Source organism: Psammomys obesus, unplaced genomic scaffold, assembly GCF_907164565.1.
Source record: "Psammomys obesus unplaced genomic scaffold, mPsaObe1.curated_primary_1811, whole genome shotgun sequence".
Classification (NCBI taxonomy): domain Eukaryota; kingdom Metazoa; phylum Chordata; class Mammalia; order Rodentia; family Muridae; genus Psammomys; species Psammomys obesus.
The window spans coordinates 3,058,245-3,078,646 of NW_026591086.1; the positions used below are offsets into that span (position 1 = coordinate 3,058,245).

Below are 20,402 nucleotides of genomic sequence, written 5' to 3' on the forward strand. Positions count from 1 at the left end.
TATGTATGTATGTATGTATGTATGTATGTATGTATGTATGTATGTATGTATGTATGTGTGTGTATATATCTATAAAGCTATATTACCTGTGGGGGTTGATGATGCTTCCTTCCAAGAGCCATAGACTAACAAAAACCCCAGTACCAGGCATGAGAAACCTTTTTAAGTTGTTGTTCAGTGTTTTCAAGCAACTCCCAAAATAATACAGGATATTGCTGTTACCCTTAATTGTTTCCCAGAATCTAAAGGTAAGTTCCTATTGCTGAGGACAATATGCACTCTGGGCACAGGACCTGGGAGAACTGAACTGGATCTGACTCAGAAGCATCCTCCCTGTGGACTAGGTTTCAGAGTACTAGAAAGTGCTATGTAAGCTGCCAAGATGGATAAGCAATCAATAGGCTTTCCCAGCTAAAACACCTATGAACCACAACAATGACCAACATGGCAAGATACGATGGTACAGTAGATACAAAGGTACAGTAGTGGCATTTATATCATAGTGATAACCAATATCTAATTGTACTTATGGACCATTTAATAGGAGGTAATTCACGCCTGATAATGTAAACACAGCCAACTAACTACCTGTGGCTGCTGAGCCCACAGAGCCTACAACCTACTACAGCTAGTTTCCAAAACCACTATAATCATTCTCTACATTCCCAAATCCACAGATACATGTGGATTTCACTCATTAAAGAAGCTTATTTTTCCAAGAGATGGAGACTATTACAGAAACCCACAACTGGTCAAAATGCAGAGAACAACTGATAAGGTGCCCAGCGCCAACACACTGGTAGTCTATAACACAGCCTCTGTACCTGGCTCAGGAAATATCAAGGAAAAAGGCGTGTAAAGATTGTAAGACCCACAGAAGACCAGGATGTCTTCTAGAGATTATGTCTTCTACTTATGACATGGAAGCTGCATCCATGAAAGCTCAACAATATGATAGCCCAAACAAGACCTAAACAATGACAACACCAATTGATATGGCAACACAGATGGGGGAAATCTCACAAGGCCCCACCACTAAATGAGAAGCTATCAGTCATCGATGACTGCAGAGATGGGGAGAACCACTTTTTCCCAGGGATGAGCCACTAAATTGGCTATTTAATACCACTAGTCAGTCCTAAAAAAAAATAAAATAAAATAAACATATGAACAATGCTAAATGGATTCAGAAGTTTGTATTTATATATTTATATGCACATATACACGTAACAATAATTAAGGAGAAAGAAGAAATCAAGAGAGATAATGCATGGAAGTAAAAGAGGGCTTGATGATGGAAGGCCAACAGTGGGGGAGGCAGAATATGGTAATAGGAGCTTGAAGATGATCAGAGTATATTATACATGCGTATGAAACGTCTTGCATAATTAATAAATGCTAATAAAAATAAAATCATAATGTACATGGTAAATACATATAAACCATTTTAAAAAAGCAGAATTTTCCATAGCAGTAGCCAGTTACATAAGTTAACACAAAGTATCTATGTATTATTTATAAGAGCAACATAAATGAAAATTAAAATGTCTAACAATAAAAAAAAAAAAAAAAGAGTGAAACCAGGTATGTAGAAATCAGCCTGGTAACCCTGCTCTCACCAGGTAGAGGTCAGATTCAGCTACACAGTGAGCTTGAAGCTAAAGCCAGGTGGGGTTGCTCATACTTGTACTTGGGAGGCTAAGGCAGGAGGATGTCAGTTTAAGGATGGCCTGGGCCACACAGTGCATTGCTGTCTCAAAAGAAGCAAGCAAGAGAAGAAAACAACCAACAATCAAGTAAGCAGCCCTCTCTCGAATCCAACCACCTGCTTCTCCACACACTTCAGCCACCGTCCTGTGTGCAACCTGGAAGCATATCAACTGTGCAGCTAGGCTACTGTGGCCATAACTGTCTGAATTCATCCGGTCTTCACCAAAATTAGGGCCAGAATAGAAAGACAGTTACTAACTTAAATGTCCATAAACTAACACATAGTCGCATAGTAGTTCATAAGAAAATGACGTTTAAGAGGCCAGGCAATGATAGTTAATATATAATTACAGAGCCTGTGTAAGTCTCCGCTGTTTAAAAAGGTATGTACATAACATAGAGTTAAGACTTATGACTAAAAAACAGTGTTAACAATTACTACTGAATGATAGCATAAAGGGTTCATTTTCTACTTTAGACCTTGTATTTCCTCGTGTTTTATATATTAACCATATAGTAACTCTATAATGCAAAATCTAATATCTGAAAAGACAGTTTACTATCTTATGATGTGACAGAAATGCAACTTTATGTAATTATTATTAAATAATAAAATTTCTTAGCTTGCCTTGTATCTTTTAGCAACATTTAAGAGCATGTTCTGTAAACATACTAGAGTTCAGCAAGCAAAAGCCACCCTACACTAATGCCTTTTTACAAACGAGCTCATTTTTAATTCTACAGGCACAATAAAATAAGTAATGGCTCTCCTCACATCAACCTTTTAAAAGGTGTATGTGAAAAGAAAATCTAAAATATAAATGAGTTCTGTTCCAGAGGAGGCTGTATGTTCTCACAGCTTGGAAGCATCTTAAAGCTTTAGAACAGAAAAGTCTACGAAAAAAAGAGTTTTAAACAGAAAAATTAGCATCACTCTATGGACAGATTAAAGACAAAAGAAGATGACTTTTCAGGTCGTCATTCATAAATGTACATGGAAGCCCACAGCTCAGCCCACTGTGGATTTTGACAGCCTGCAGAACAGACCCTGACAAGGAATCAAAGACCTTTACGTTATAAGGAAACGTCACCAGGTCAGCTTCTTCCAGCTGTAGTAAAGGTGTGACATTCATAGATGGAACAAAAAGGAGAATGAACTATCTTACTTAAGGTCACAGGGCCTGGAGCTTGCGTATCCTAACTTAGTTCATTGGCTCAAAGGCCTAACAGGAATGGCCACTGTTGGCTAAAAACAGGCTACTGTTTCTGACTTCATTTAAGATATGAAATGGAAATCCGCAAAGATGAATCAACTAGCATAAGGTCCTGCTAATCTCACAAGACTTCCTAGAAGCGAAGATATGATGGCATCAGTAGGAGAACCCATGTAACTGCAGGTCCAAAGCTCCATCTCACCCAAAAGCTTTACCTCCTTGAAAAAGGCAATTTGATTACTCAGGGGACAAGCATAATACTGACCAACCTTTCTTCCCTAGGCAGCTGAGGATTAAATAAATACTGAGTAAACGATCATTACATATTACCAGACTATGTCTATAGTAGGGTTCACTTAACCTACAGACATGCATCAATACCTCTGCAGACACAAGAGGGTATGGGGTGGTGGTTTTAATCCTCCTCTTCTTTGTTTTTTTGAGGCAGGGTTTCTCTGTGTAGCTTTGGCTGTCTTGGGCTCACTTTGTAGACCAGGCTGGCCTTGAACTCACAGAGATGCACCTACCTCGGCCTCCCTGAGTGCTGGGATAACAGGTGTGCACCACTAAGGTATGGGCTTCTAACTACCTTCTTATCAGCACACTGAGATGCCCTTTTTTATTTGTTTGAGAAAAAAAAGTCCAAGGCTGAGAATTATGGACATCATGTATGAAATGTGGGCTTTCCAAGGTTTCCCTTCCATCTCATGAAGCCCTACATTGCAGACTGCATGTTTAGATGCACTGTGGACTTACAGCATGCTGTTGCCACTGGATTACCTGCTCCTCGATGGCCAGGAATGGAAGGCATTAGTTACTTGCCTCTTTGCTGTCATAGGTTGTCTGGAAGAGGGAGACAAGATTTACCCTGGCTCATCGTTTGAGGGGATGTTGTAGTTTAACAGGGTAGGGAAGGCATTGGGAGCCTGCTCACATTTCAGCATACCAGTCAAAAAGCGGGAGGGAAGACAGGCCAAGTTATAAACATCAAGACCCTTCCCCTAGAAATCCCTTTCTTCCAGTTAGGCGCCATCTCATAACAGTTCCATAGCTTTCCAAAACACCACCAGAAGCTTGGGCCCAGAGAGTCAAATACATGAACCCAAAGGACATTTGACATCCAAGTCATGACAGATGTAGGTATTTCTAGAGTTCTCAGGAAAAACAAAACAAACAAACCACAACCAGACAGTCTGCCAGCAAGTCCCCCTACAGTCAAAGGACAACTAAGAGGGTGCGCTTGTCAGAGACAAGTAGCTGAATTGAATCTCATGAAATTGTCAAGCTCTCCATCTCAACAATAAAGAAAAGGATACAGAAGGGTGGTGTTCAGTTCTGCTGGTCAATGAATTTCCCAAATGTCAGTGAGAAACAAGTCAGCAAAAAGCAACGTTTTGGAAAGTTCATGAACTCTTTAAACATGGGGTTGCTGAATTCCTCTAGCAATCTGCTTCACCTACAGCAGCAGTGGTTGTGACTTTGGGCTTCTGTCTTGCTTTACTGATAGGAAGTAGGTTTGTCAGAGAAAACTCGGAGGTGATCAAGAATTAAGCTTCTCACACCTGGCAGATCAATAATGTGCCACAATATAAAGATCAACAAAAGAGGACTGATACAGATCAACTCACTGTCCCCTGTATGTCCCTCCCCTTAGGGTCAATACTAAGCTTTTGCAAAATGCACATTCACACTAAAAGAATAATGTCTGAGTCTAAAATGAGAACTGGTTTTCCTGGTGAATCAATCATTTTATTTTATTTTATTTTATTTTATTTTATTTTATTTTATTTTATTTTATTTTTCCCATCTCAGTATGTAGCAAGCTAAGCATTTAACTCTTTAAGGAGTAGGGTTGGAATAATGTCTCTGCCTTTGACCAAGATCACGTTGGTCAGGGTGCACTGGTCTTTGTACTTCCTGAAGCCTACCTTTCACTTCCTGTGTCTTGGGTTCATGACCCTTTTCAGTGATAGTCAAACTATCAGAGTGTAGGTAATGGGCTTTCGTTTGCCCTTTTTAAAGGTAAATTATAGAGAACTTTGTCTCAAAAAAAAAAAAGACAAAAACAAAAACAAAAAACTAAACAATCCCCCCAAATCCCACTCCATTTCTTAAAAACAACAACAAAGGCAGGGAGTGGTAGAGTACTCCTTATATCCTAGCTCTCAGAAAGCAGATCTCTCTGATTTTGAGGCCATCCTGGTTTACATACCAGTTAAGTTCCAGGATAGCCTTGTCTATTTTAAGGAGAGCTTGTCTCAAAATGCAAACAAACAAACAAAAGTCAAATTAATTCTGATACTATCTGACAGGACATGCACTACTAATATGAATGCCACAGCTGAAAGGTTGTCTAGCAACTGTGTACAGGTTTAATAAGCTTCCAACGGATAACTAAACAGTAAGGCTACACTGATGACAAGTCAGCATAAGATGACAGTCTCAAGTTAGAAACAAAGTCTGGGCTTTTGAAAAATACATTCATTTACCTCATCTTATGTGTATGTGTGCAGTGCCAGGGGAGATCAGAAGAAGCCATCAGATCCCCTAGAACTGGAGTTAGAAGTAGCTGTGAGCTGGGACTCAAACCCAGGTCTTCTTTAAGAGTGAGCCACCTCTTCAGCCCTAGTCTGAACTTTGAAAATATGGAATGTCACCAAAGCAATAGAACAGAATAATTAGTATGAGACACTATATCAACATTTCTATGGTACACAGGTCTTCCAAGTACAGTTTAAAGAACACATTCATGGATTTTGTACCATGAAACTCAGCAGTACATTGAAGCTTCCTCAAGCAAAGCACAAGCAAGGAGCACAATGTCTCACAAGTCCATATCCAGCCACACCCACGAGCCCCTGTGTAAGTTGTGATCCTAGAGTTAACACTCCTTCCCAAATTATAACAAGAGCCAAGATCTCCTTTGATCCTGCTGATTATACAGTGTCCCCTACTATCTACCACAAGGACTGATAAAAAGTAGAAGTTGGAATATTTGAACCTTCAAAGGAAAAAGTTAACTTGTTTCCCACAGACTTTTCAGCTAGGCACAAGTTGACCTCCCCCAGTACAAGTGTTCACATCCAAATAAAGTGCGGGCTCTTAGGAAGCCATTATAACTCACACTGACTCCCTCAGATACCAACAGCTGCCTAACTGTGCTCTGTTTCTTTGTAGACTATGGCTACAGAATGACACGAGGAGCACAAGGTTGTGTATTTTACTTAATTGGCCCAGAGACTACAGAAATAGGGGTACCGTTGTTTGTTAAAAATAACAACTGCTGGCAAAGCATCCACAAGAGAACGGGGAAAACTTTCACTCCACCTCAAAAGCATCATGATAATTTCTCTTTTAGCTATTTCTGTTTGACCAGAAAGGAACCAGGAAGTATAATTTGCCAATTTTAAAATGCATTTAAGGACAGTTCATCTTCTTATTGGCTATGAGAAATGGATTGGGATAACTTTACTTGTCAATAAGTGGCAAAGTTTTGTTGTTTTTTCCTCAAATAGTCTAATGGATTGAAATGAGGTCATGTCCAGGCTCCTGCTGTCTCGTGTAAATGCTAAGAACTTCCTTCTCTTTACAGAGGCACAGGAGGTGCAGCTTATTACGTTCCGCTCGAGTAATTCCACAAGGGTATGCAAGAGGAGAAACTCATTTTAAAATTCAACTTCCAGGACCTATTAATTCCAAAATTTAGAGTTTATTCCCCCAACATTTCCTATTCTAGAACAGCGATGACATCAGAAGGGAGGGAGGAAGGCTAGCTGATGGCAAAAGCATCTCAGAGACAGAGGGCACGCACTTTAGTCCTCCTTCAAGCAGAGCAGCATTCAGGAGACTCAACTCTGGCACCACAGAATAATTTTATGGGTGAAAGAAAAAAAAAATCCCACAGTACAATAATAAAGTAAAGGAAAAGACAAAGACAGGTTTTTTTTTTTGAGTCATTTTAGGTTTGGGGGGCAACTTTAAATCTTTCATTATTATTTATCTTTGAATTGAGCTAAAGGCCTTAAAATTTTGAACAAAACTGAAAAATACTATCTTCTCTGTCCCTGCTCTGAGCCTGGTATGTCTGGAGCAGCACACCTGGAACAGTCCCTGCTAAAGCTGTGGGGTCTTCTTACATATTCATTCAGTCACTTCAAGCTACACTTAGAGCCATTAGCCTTCATATCTAGTGTTATGCAGCTTATATGCCTGCTGAGTCTAATAAAATGCTTGCCTGCAGCATATAAAACATGGCAGACAAAATACACTGAACACATGGGGAATAATTCTTTCTGGCAATGGTAGTGTCTATAATTCCATCCTGACAATGAACCTTGACACCAAGTTGGTGAGAAAACTGAATCCTGTAATTTTTATAAGTAACAATGCCCCTTTATAATATGGTGGTGGTGGGGATCAGAAGATTTTAAAAAGATTCAGCATGGCTGAAAAATGTCAAGTTACTTCCTTCTATGTATAGAAAAGGAAATCTGGTCAGGCTCTGACTTTAGAAAGGAAGTCTGGAAAGACTTTTCAAATCAGTTTCAAATTTTAAATTCCTATCTGTCCCATAAATCACCCCCCACTCAAACCATAATCTTGAGTCACTGGCACTGAAAAAACAACAACAACAACAAAAAAAAAAAAAACAAAACCAGAAACACCCACTTTGTTTATATGTGGGAGTAAAGTGGCAGCATAGACAACTTGGAAAATGGATGAAGAAAAAAAAATGTGATCAGAACCCACCTTGGCCTGGATGCAAATCAAAATGCCAAGAAAACCAAGGTTGGAGTTGTTGCTGCCAGATCACTCAGCACTCTAGCCCGACTAAACAAATCCTCACAGCACTTTCCTCCTGCCTCCTCTCAGCCCACGGAAACATACTGCTCTCACCAACAGGAAGCGGCATCTGCCTTCCTGCAGTGTCTCTCTCCCACTATTCTGGAGGGCAGCCTCTCCTGTGAGGAAAGTCCGGGGCCCACCCATCATCCTCTGCTCCTACAGAATCAGAGTTTTTCAAGTATGCCTCACCATTGTGCAGTGTTCCATAAAGAAGAGTGAATGTTGACGTCTTCCCCCCATCCCTCCAAAACAATGAGATGAAGTAATTCTCTGTTTCTCAGGCTGGCTTCAAACTCTGGGCTCTGGTGACAACTCTAGGAACCACTATGTCCAGTTTGAATTGTTTGCATTTTAAATGAAAGGCAATGCAGACTTTAACTTGGTGAAGTGATTACTTTGGATATTTCCAATTGAATAAAATTACCCTGGAAATTATTTATATTATTGTTGTTTAAATCTTATTCATTTATTTCAGGGGGAGAGGTGCACATGAAGGTCAGAGATCAACCTGCAAAAGCTGGCTCTCTCCTTTCACTATGTGAGTACCCAGAGATCAAACTCATGTTGTCAGGCTTGGTGAGAGGGGCTTTTAATCACTGAGCCATCTCATTGGCTCTCTCTCTCTATTTTTTTTTTATCTTGACCGTGTGGTTAAAGGAAGAATATGAGCTATTAAACATAGCATATGTGCCATGTAAACATTTAACAGTCATGAAATCACAGCACTCCTACAGAGAACTATCATTATCTTTTTAAATTTTTTTTCTCTGAGTTTTTGAGTGTGAGTGTTTTACCTGCATGTATGCCTGTGTACCACATGTGTGCCCAGACTGGACTTATAGACAGCTGTGAGCTGCCATGTGGGTGCTGAGAATGGAACCCCAGTCATCTGGAAGAGCAGCTCTTAACCATCTCTCCAGCCCCACCAGCATTGTAATAGTCTGTTATGGTCAGTGACTTGCTTAAGGATACCTACAACAAAGTACGTGTTTTTAATTACTAATCATCTGATACAAACAACAAAAACCAAACTAACACAAACCTATAAACTCAACATGAAAGCAGATATTTCAAGTTTTACTGTCTTTCTATACTTAAGCGTCAGCTTTTTCTACTATTACTCTATTGTTATTGTCAGAATTTTGAGGCAGTCTCACTCAGCAGCCCATGTCAGCCTGGAAATCATTATGCTTCCCAGTCTGGCTTCAAACTCAGGTGATCCCTTTGCCTCAGCTTCCCGAGTGCCACCATGGCTTCACCTTGCTTTATGCTTCATTATGATAACACAAGTGTTTCACTGTCTGCTTTATACCTTTTCATTTACATTTGCCCTAAGTTTACTAAGCCATGTCCGTCCTTTGCTATGGCATTCCACTTAATAAATTCACTATCACTGACTTAACCATTTGCTAAAAAGCAATCACACTTAAATATAAAAGGCTAAAAACACTTTCTTTTCTCAGTGTTACTAACTTGATTCCGAGATCTAGGAGCTATGGAGATACTTTTTTTTCAGCAGTTTCACTCAATTCAGCAATAAAATAATAAATTATAAAAAGAAATATTCTTTGTGACTATAGTGAAAGTTTTAGGGACAAAATTAAAAATAAGAAAAGTCAATTTTTTTCTAAGCAGTAAGTCATGAGTTTGCAGTTTTCTCATTTTATAAGAAGTAATTCTAACGATCTAGACAAAGCAGGAAGTGAGCAATGACTTCTTTGCCATGTTTAAACTGCAACACTCAAAATGTTTCATTATTATACACCTGTAAACACTGAAACTGAGTAAACCTCTCCACAAGCCCAAATTGCTGAAGGCAGAACTAACAAACTATGAGGATATGCAAGGAAACTGCATCTTTGGAAAACGGACTTCTGACAGAGCACATTCTCCAGGGATGAGCGCTCCCCAGGTTAGTCTGCTCATGGGACCTACGCCATGACAGCCTGCAGCCAAAAGCCTGCAGCCAAAAGGTTAAGTCTCTGCAGAGCTGCTCTCTACGACCCTCCTGGTGAAGAACGGGCTGAAACTACAAGTAAAAAGAGATAGAAATGAGACTGACACCAAAACCCAAGCACTAACAAACTGTCCTGGGAAGAATTCCAAAATGCTAAAGACCAAGGGAATTAAATTACAGGACCCTCAAACAACATTCTAGAAACATGCTTTATAAGCCGATTTGCCTCTTCCATACTAATTCTCCCAGGGAGCAACAATAAACTTGTGTAAAATGCATCTGTGTGTCAGACACGTCTCAAATGCAGATTATACGCACATCAGGTTAAGGGCAGGGACATCGAGTTTAGAGCTTTGATTTAATTTGTGTTTGCCATAATACTGTGGCTGCAATGCTATTTTCGCTCATGACAGCAGTTATTCTAAGAAACTATTTTTGGATACTTGAATTTTGGGGGAAGGAGACACTCACTCTCAAAAGCTTGTTTTTAGTGCTGGTTCTTTTGCTTCTGGGGAGAGTTTTTTAGATTAACTTCTTAAAGCTATTTTTCTGATTTCAAAGGTCAAAAGAACAAAACCTATTTTCCTTATAATTCCAGGGTTCTATGTTTATTGTGGGTTTTTAAATTTTGTTTTCTATCACTTATAGAAGATGAAATGACAGAAACGCAGTACATGTAAACATGCAGTTCAAGTCCATAAGTACAGGAACATTCATATCAAATACAGTTATTCAATCACCTGACTAGAAATAACTGCAGTTAAGTAACTTTCTCCCACCAGTCACGCCACTGTAGTCACTGTATCCCCTTGACACTGCCAGTCTCTCCCAGAGATACAGCTGTTTCCAAAGCTAAAGCAATACCACGCCAGAGCCTGGAAGATGCACAGGGAGAGTAGACAGGGACCTGGCTCCTATGCCGCAAGCCTCCAGAATTCAAGTTTAGCCTGCTCGTGATTCTCTTCTCCCACTAAGAGCTGTTTCTAATCTCTCTTCCCAGTACTGCCTCACTACCAGAAGGCGGGTGACTGACTGAATGAAGGAGGGGATAGGCTTCTGGAAGTCCCAGTTTTCATCTCACTCTATCTGCAAATACAGGTCTTTCAAGTGTACAACATAGTTAACGTTTTCCATCCTGTGGATATATAAACTACTGAGGTAAGCCTAGCTTAGTGATAATACACAGCAAAAGTTTAATAAGTAACTGATCAAAGATTATCCAATAATGTCATTCTAAACTCTCTATTAAAATAGTCAAATCTTGTTTAAAACAACAAATACTGTTCTAAATAGGAAACAAGACCAACCTATACGAACAGAATAAGCCTGATTCCTCATGCTCCTGTGGTACAACATCAATATATTTTTATCATTTGTGTTGCATCTTTTCCCTATTAAAACCCTTACATGATCTCAACCAACAAGAAGGCTGAAACAGATGTTAATCCAGGGACACAAGACTTGGACCAATGCCTCACTCATGTGCTAAGAGCAATTGGTGTATACCCAGACAAAAATGGCTTTCATCTCAAGCAACAGGGCTCATATGCAATTAATACTGTAGAGACACATGGAGCTCAGCTGTTCCCTGGATTTGTAGCCTTAGGAAGTCATCTAACGCCCTTGGCCTTAGTAGCCTCATTTGGAAAAGGACCACAGCGGGGATCAAGCATGGAGGGTAAACGGGATGCTCCTAATGGCACACTAAACAATGTCTTTCTTTTTAATGTGAAGTTTTGTTGGGGTCTGACTCACATATGGAGCAATTTACATATCTGAAATGTGCTGTTAGTGTATTCATAAAAGCAATGTGCTCCTCAGCTACTTCCTGGCCCCCCAGATCTCTATCTTCCCTAGTCTGGGCTAATTTTATGTTCTTCTTCTACAAATTTGATTATTCTGAGTATTTTCTATAAACAGAACCACATAATATTTTCCCTTGTGATAACTGATGTTTCGGGGGGGGGGGTCAGAATTAGAAAAGTCAAATACATAGGTTAGAGAATGCTATAAGGTCAGCAGAGAAAAAAGGCTACACTGACATGCTATATACACATACATATATATGTTTATGTGAATAATGACCATCTACTATAAGCAAAACACTGTGACAAGTACTGGGGAAAACACATGGAAGTGTGGTAAAGTATTGAAAAGCTTTGTACATATCTCTGCACATGCACGGACATGATTGCAGGTCGTAGTTTGTGGACACTCTTCTGCAAGTGTTTTATTTTTCTCACTCAAAAGTGAAACAAGGTCACCACAAGAGGAGGCTGAGTTTTCAGAGAGAAAATATGGTATAAAATTATTTTAAGAGAGAGGAAAGGGCAAGCCAGGAAGACATAGTATGAATACTTGACAGAATTAAGGATCTATTTGAGGTTCATGGTCACAAATTTAAAGTGAGGGACATCATCAGGGTTTTAAGTTTGTTTGTTTGTTTGTTTTTCCTAGCTATAATCAGCTGCAAAAAATGTAGAAACTATGTAATTTGAAAACTGTAACCAGACAAACCTGTACCCACACCTTGAGCTGTGAGTACAGATGGTGGTCCCGTCTCCAGTGCCATGACAACTTTCTGAGAGTCATCTCAGGTAACCTCATACCTAATGCTGGAATGGGTTTACTTTGAAAACAAACACTTTCAACAATAACTACTAGGGGAACATTCTACTATTTCATTACACATATCATCTCCATCAGTCCTCACATCTCAACTTAGCAAGGTCCTAAGTTCCCAACGATTCACACAGGAGAGTTGAGTGAGGCTAGGATAAAACCCTGTCTAACCCTGAAGTTTATCTTTTTCTACTCTATCACTGCACTTAAATCTTCATTTTATAACCATAAAAATTGGAGTCTAGGGATGCTGAATGATTTTTCCAAGGTCAGTCCATTTTCTAGTGGTATAGACAATATCTCCTTGGTGAATGCCCTGACCATCACCAAGGTAAGCTCCTCTTATGCTCTCTGCTGCTGTCATTCCCATGTTCAACCTACACCTAGTTATGTCTCTCCTCAAATTCCTCTCTGATAGTTACGTCTGCTATTCATAGCTTCTCCTTTTGTCTTTTTATTACCATTTAGGATCTCATCACTCCGGCACAGGTTATTCTAACAGCCTTCTAGTCCGGCCTCCCTATCAGAGGACAGATGATAATATTAGGCTGTCTAGAGCAGACAATTTACATACAGATTAATGGTTACACAGAATTAAAAAGGGATGGGAGAAAAGGAGAGTGACTTCTGCTAGAGCTCAAGTTTGGGGGCATAACGGTAACATCATAAAAGTACGTGTGCTGACAGTTGTGCGACTGTCACACAACTTGTGAGACAGTCAAGGGTTTAAACAGGTGAGCTCTATCTCAATAAAGTTTGTTAAGTGCACGTGCACCTGTGTGTGTAGGGCATGTGATAACTTTGTGGCGCTGACTCTCTCCTTCCAGCTTTATGCAGGTCCCAGGGATTGAACTCAGGGTGCCAGGCTTCACAGCACATCCTTTACCTGCTGAGCTATCTCAATGGCCTTTTGCTTCTTTATACTTACTTGTCCAGACAACTACTGATAACATTCAGGCTGTTGTCAGTGTTCTGATACTGTATTATAGTTTTTTTAAATATTTTTGTCAGTATATCTTTGAGATAACTTTCTAGAAACAGGAATGCTGATCTAAAAAGCAAATCCATACGTAACTGCCCCTGACACTGCCTACTTCTCTTCCACGGAAAGCTGCTCCATTTTGCATTTCCACAGCAATGGATGAGAATGCCATTTCTCTAGAGCCTAATCATGAGAAAACTTTGCCAAACTTTGTGATTGTTGTCAGTGAGACAGGTGAAGAATGGCCTCTCAATAGAGTTTTAATGTGAATCACTCTTGATTCAACATAAGCATCTTCAATGGGATGCAGTGGGTTATATCCGGATGCTAGTAACAGGACAATCGCCACGAGTTGCAGGCTAGCCAGGGCTGAAGTGACACTGTCTCCAGAAAAGCCAAAACACCTGGGAATAACAAGGACTTAGGGCTTTGGCATCATTTCTGTACTGCTCCCTTTAGTCCATATTCCCACAGAGCTGTTGGTCTTACCTCCACTTTGCTTAGTTTTATCCCAGAAGTTCCATTTATACTTATTTATCACTTCCTTTCTGCTTTTGGATTATGAGATTCAGTTAGGAATCATTCCTCCCATTTCCAGGATACAAAAGGACAGCTTATGTTTTCTTCTTCTATGTATATGAACTGACTTCTCTAATTGACTTGAAATTCATCTTGCTGTATGGAGTGAGGAATGAAATAGTTTGTATTTTTATCTTATGCTAATGTATCTGAATAAGGCTGTATCTTACTTGGCTGGGCATATCTATTCATTCAAACATTAAGTCTATGCCAAAAAGCACCATGCTGCTCTAAGGCCAGGTGATCTTACGTTGCACTTCTGAGAATACAAAGCTCCATTTCTGGAGGATGTGGATCATCTAGACAATTGCTACTTGGTGCTTTGAAAGGCATTCAGCCTTTCTGAGAATTAGGCCTGAGCCACACCCTCTCTAGCTGTGCCAGGTAAGATGAACTGAACCCAGAGAAACCAAATTCTAGGGTGAAGATCTTTATTAAATAAAATTAAGGCTAAAAATATGGTAGAAGTCAGTGTGAGTCTACAGAAGAAAAATTCAGAAGTAAAGGCAAGCCCAGTCACTGAGTCTTAGGTTCGATTCCTAAACCACAAGAATGTCATCTACTGTGTTCATGGTCTCAATGTTCTCATACTGACTTCATGTGATAAATGCACTTTGGTATCTTAGTGAAAAGTTTAACCAACTACATTATCAGTATAATTAAAACCCATACTAGGCACAACATAATATCAAACTTTATTCTGTTACCCAGAGGGAAATATACAATGTTGTGAATAATTTAAGCTAGGCATTATTTTCATTCCCATCGGCTATGTGGAAAATTTGAGACAAACTTTCAGGAAGGATCAAACTTTCCAGATGAGGAAAACAGAGTGGCTTGTAATCAGGTCTCTGAACACTGAAATCTGCCCTTAACTTCTGTGAGTCAGGAAGACATGGGCTCATTACCCAGAATATGGTTTACTCTTAGCCACAGTCAGAGTGAGGACAGCACCTCATAGCAGTGGGGGGAACCGACAGTTCCATTTTGGCTATCTATTCACCTCACTTACATCATCTGAATGTCAACACTGTAACATTTGACCTCCTTCAGGTAGTGATGTCAATGCACTGGGAAGCAGCAAAGAAGTGGATGAAAGAGATGGCAAATGCGCTGGATAAGATAGTGCTGGCGACTGACGTACAGTTTTAGTCCCCGATTTGATCTGCGCCTGGTCAGGTTTTGGGCCTTCTGAACCTGCACTGTGTGTTCTGTCCAGGGTGCCACACTTGTAGTCAGACTAGACAGGAATGGCCCTGCTGCTGTCAGCGTTTTCGCCAGATCAGAACCGTGTAGGTATCACTTATGGTAGAGGAGTGGGTGGGTTCTTAAAGGGCAATTCTACTACGGAATATATACTAAATAGAGTAATGGATTATAAGCACGTATTATTTATACCATGTCAGATGAGAAAAATGAACCTGAAAGTACTGAAACCAGACACAGGTCAGGTTCTGTTAAACACAGTTTTAACCTTTGGGAATCAGTTTATTGTGATTATCCTTCTCCTGTAAAAAGGGAGTCTGTGCTCTCCTTCACAGTTCAACATTGAATAAAGACTTTACAGAGATTCTTCAAAATAACAGAAGGATACACAGTTAAAAATATGTAAGCTGGCGGTAATGGCACATGCCTTTAATCCCAGCACTCAGGAGGCAACAGCAGAAGGATCTCTGCGAGTTCGAGGCCAGCCTGGTCTACAGAGCAAGTTCCAGGGCTACACAAAGAAACCGTGTCTCAAAAACAACAACAGCAACTACAGACAAAAACAACAATAGCAACAACAACAAAAAAAAAAAACCCTAAAAATATTAATTCTAAAGCTTGTTACAGTGCAGAGGACAAGATTAACTTGTATGTGAAATAAGCTGGCGAATGCGAGGTCCAGCTTTGTGAGTTCTCTTATTTCAAGAACACAACAGTTCTCATATGCTGTAATAGCTGCAGAGTGAGAATCTAGACCTCAGGTTATTTGTTGGAAATGAAAGTGGTCTGGGAAGTGTTATCTCAAAGGAGTAAGAGATGTACCTTTCCATGACTGCTAGGCACTCCTTTCTCCAGGTAAATCTGCTTCCTCGCCGGAGTCGGAAAGTTCCGGGTGTGGCAGAGACTGGGGGAGGTGTCTGTCTCCACTCAGGGTCCTCTATTGGAATGGGGGCAGGCCTCATACTTAACGTAGCCCCTGGAATAAATAAGACATTGTAAAGCAAATATTTTGCAATTAAAGAAATCAGTATTACAAAGTTACCATGAAAACAAGAAAATGAGATCTGAGTATAAGCTTTTCTTTGTCCATTGAAACTCGAAGGCCAATACATTTAATATTGTTATTTAAAAAAAAAAAAACATGATCAATGAGCTGCAGAGATGGCTTAATGGTTAAGAGCAACGACTGTTCTTCTAGAAGACCTGGGTTCAATGTCCAGCACCTAAATGGCAGCTAACAACTATCTGTAACTCCAGTTCCAGGACAGCCAATGTCTTCTTCTGGCCTCTGAAGGCTGTGTACACACATAATTCACAGACATATATGAAAGGAAAACACCTATACACATTAAAAAAAAAAAAAAACCACAAAGGAAAAACCTGAAGAGATAAAAGCCTCTTCCTTCAAAAGTCAGTAAAAGTCATCTTAACTGTCACCTTTTCATTTGCTTTCATATGTCTGCTAGTTTCTTAATGCAACTCATATAAAGCACAAAACCTATTAACAGGAAGGACTGAACTTTTCCATGTACAGCCTCTTTTGAAATCCCTATACTAGGCCAGATGTGGCACACATCTGTAATCCCACCACTTGGAAGCCAGAAGCTATAAGAGACTGTCTCAAAAAGAAGTGTCAAATACAGCAACAAAGAAAATAAGATGGTATTTCACACCTGTTAGTGAGTTGTGTGTCTATACATCAATTACATACTAGAAATACCACCTTCCTTTACCTCTCGACAATAACAACTACAATCTGAGCGAGTTCACCGATTTAGACTAGCTTTTCTCAGACAGTTTCAACCAGTTATAACTCACTAATTCTCGATATATCACGTCCTTTTCCGTTACTTGTTCTATACTAGAAGCTAGATTCACACCAGAGAAGCCACCTTGTCTCAGGCTTCCATGGCCAGCTCAAGGGCCTGAGCAGAGCTTGGCATGCTTCCACAGTCAGCTCTGCTCCCACTCCTCTTTAACTACTTGCCCTGCTAAAGTCATCTTTCCCAAATACAAGAGTTCTATCACCCTTCTATTAAAGCCCTCAAGAAGTTCCCTCTGACTGTAGTTTAATCTAAACTCCTTTTCTTTCATTCCTTTGAGATAAGAAGTAAGGTAGTCCAGAACTCCTGCCTCCACCTCTCAAGTACTGGAAGTATGGGCACGCATCACAATGACTTAATAAAGTCATAAAATGGCAGGTTAGTATTCAAGAGGTTTAGGTACATCTGAATGTTAATCTCACACAAGGAATTCATATTTTTTCATAAGAATGGTTTTCTATTGTATCATCGATTAATACCATGAATAATATCTCTATTTTAATACACATACATCCCCACCTCCACAAAACCCTTTCTGAGATAGGGCTGTCCATGTTGCTTAGGCTGGCCTTTTACCTCCAGGCCTCAATAGTTCCTCCTGCTTTAGCACCCCAAGTAGCTGGAATTACAGGTATGCAAAAGTGGGCCTCCCTAAACCCCCTTCCTACAGGCAACATCTTTATTTGTATTTTCTTGGATGGAGAACAATGATTTAAGCAATCTAGATTCTCCTTTCCAAACATACTGGCTTTCTGTCTCTTCCTTAGTAGTAAATCTCCAAATCACAAGATATCTGGCTATCTCAGATCCATCTCATCTTTAATTTCCCTATTTCCCCCCACTATACATATGATGCACAGTCCATACTCAAATTTTATTATTTATATTCAAAATAAACCCAGTATAAAACTTTCTTTTTATATGTATTGCTGCTTTACAATAGGCCAGCATCATCTCTCACAACCATAACCTCCCAGGGCAGGTCTAAAGATGGACCTTCACAATAAGCCATGCCTCAGATCTGGACAGGTCCTATGACATGGAGAAAGCCCAAGGCTAGATCATAGGGAGCTTTGTACCTTCTGTCTGTGTCTCCTGTGATGCTCGCTCAGCTGTCCTTTAAGAAGTCAGATCAACCCTACATGCTATGTAGAAAGGCTGCACAGAATGAAAGATGTTTCCCTCATCTCTAGTTGCTTCTGTCATTCTACCTAAGTGTCAGACAGTAGAGGGAAAAAGCTACCTTGTATGCTAAAGCTACAGTATACATACGATGTGGATACTTTTATACCCATCTGTCAGAGAGAATTAAATGCCCAGACATAAAGTCCCAACAAAAGCATGTTAGTAGCCAGCCTCCAGATGCTTCATGAGTGTGTCTTGCCTCCCAGTAGCTGCGCCTTTATGTAGTGCTTTCTCATTCTGTACTCAAGACTAGACTATATGACCAGGAACATGTGGCAGTAAGAGCATGTGTCCTCCAGAACTGAAACACTAGGGCACCTTTTTCTGCTTTTTTTTTTATCAGATCACTCGCTCATGGGAGAAGGAGTTGCAAGGTGAGGATGGATGATGGAACTTTGGCTATGAGGCAGTAAGGAACAGGGACAGCCAGTTCCAGAGACTGCAGCCCTGGCAGGCAGCTTGACTAAAAGCTCATGAGGATGCTGACCCTGGATTTCTGGTCTATGGAAACAGAAAATAAATTTTTGCCATCCTAAGCTGCAAACATGTGGCATGTTTTGTATCACGGCAGACAATACAAGTCACTACAACCCTCTCCAGCTGTGATTTCATCACATCCTCCCCAACACTAAGCATATTACTTATGCAAATGCACCAATCTGGCAGAAAGAAAATTCCTTTAAGATAAAATACCTTACTAGTAGTAGAAATGGGCACCTTTTCTGTTTATTGACTATTATCTCTATTTTTGTTAGTTTCTGGTCCTTTTTCTACTGAGCTATAGATTTTGACTGAGTGGAGATGCAACATCAATTATTAGTCATATAGCTATAAATATTTTTTCACTTGTCATCTGCAGTATCTTTATTTATGGCACTTTTAATCTTAATTTATGTATAGTTAAGTTTGTAAGCCTTTTCCATGCAGCCAGTGTTTATGAACCTTTTGTATTAAGGCCAGTATGCTTAAATCTCTTCTATTATCATCAGTGAGTTTGAATCTTTTATATTATGGACAATGGATTTAAGAAAAGGGTTCGTGGACTCAGTGGTTAAGAGCACTGGCTGCTCTTCCAGAGCACCCAGGTTTAATTCCCAGCACCCACTTGGTAGCTTACAACTGTCTGTAACTTCAGTTCCAGAAGATCTGATGGCCTCTTCTGGCCTCTGTGGGCACCAGGCTTGCAAATGGTGCACAGTCATATATGCAGGCAAAACACTCATACACACAGATACATACATACATACATACATACAGTTTCTTTTATCAAAATAACCTGGACCTGGTTCAAAGTCTTTCCTATTTTTCCCAAAGCAAGCAAGGATTACAGCACAGCAAGAATCTAGGGTAAAAATCCATCTAATTAAAATTATACAAAGTCTGTTCCAGAAAAAAAAAATTTCCAAAACACCCAAGCTAACTAACATCACAGCTGGTCAAGATGAAGGCAGAAACAGAATAGATAAGACTATGGGTTCTCTTACCCCAAATTTGCCCTGGTAAAGGGATGGAAAATTTTAGAGTTGAGAGGATAGGGGAGAAGAGAACAAAAGATCAGTGAGCTCCAACATGGGCTGCTAGAACTGTGCAATGTTCTTATAGGCACAGTGTGGTCCTCGCATGCAAATTAACAGAGTGCAGAATCCTAAGAGGCTAAAGGAAGTGAACAGCCAATGTACAATAGAAGTGTTTTCTTGGTATTGGTATTTCCTGTTAAAAGTATCAATCACTTAAAAATATTCTACATTGTCTAGGCTTTCTGTAAGAAAGGAATTTAGATTAAAATAAAGTTGGTTTAGAAGGAAGGAAAAAGAGGAAATGAGGAAAAGGGGAGACAAAACTGAGAGAAGAAGTAGTGACCTGGTGACTTTGAAAGAAATCAAGGTTATATACAGAAGGCTGAAACTGAGCAATTTTAAATCTGTAAATACTATTAATTAAGAAAAAAAAAAACCACATTAATTTTGAAGATTTTTTTTTCTTGCTCTATTTCTTTTTCAATTTAGTAAACATTGAGAATAGCACAAGAAGCCAGGCAGACATGGTAGCTAGCTATCTGGAACTGGGAATGTGGAGTTTGGAACCTCCAGAGCAAGCTGGCTAGCAATATTAGCCATAATAGTGAGCTCTGGATTTGGCTGAGACACACTGCCTCAGTGAGTAAGGGGCAAGAGAGATTGTGGATGATTCTATTTTGTTCCCGGACTCAGGGTTTCTCTGTGTGGTCCTGGCTGTCGTGGAACTTGCTCTGTAGACCAGACTGGCCTGGAACTCACAGA

General features: G+C 39.9%; 1 protein-coding gene across 11 annotated transcripts in view; it reads right to left on the reverse strand.

Moving 5' to 3' along the window:
• The window catches only part of Hmbox1 (homeobox containing 1), a 131,576-nt gene that overhangs the window by 23,586 nt on the left and 87,588 nt on the right, over positions 1-20,402 (reverse strand). For all 11 annotated transcript variants that reach the window (XM_055609573.1, XM_055609569.1, XM_055609568.1 and 8 more), the window contains exon 6: positions 15,938-16,091. In XM_055609573.1, coding sequence (XP_055465548.1) covers positions 15,938-16,091 — 154 coding nt within the window. The remainder of the gene's footprint in view (positions 1-15,937; positions 16,092-20,402) is intronic.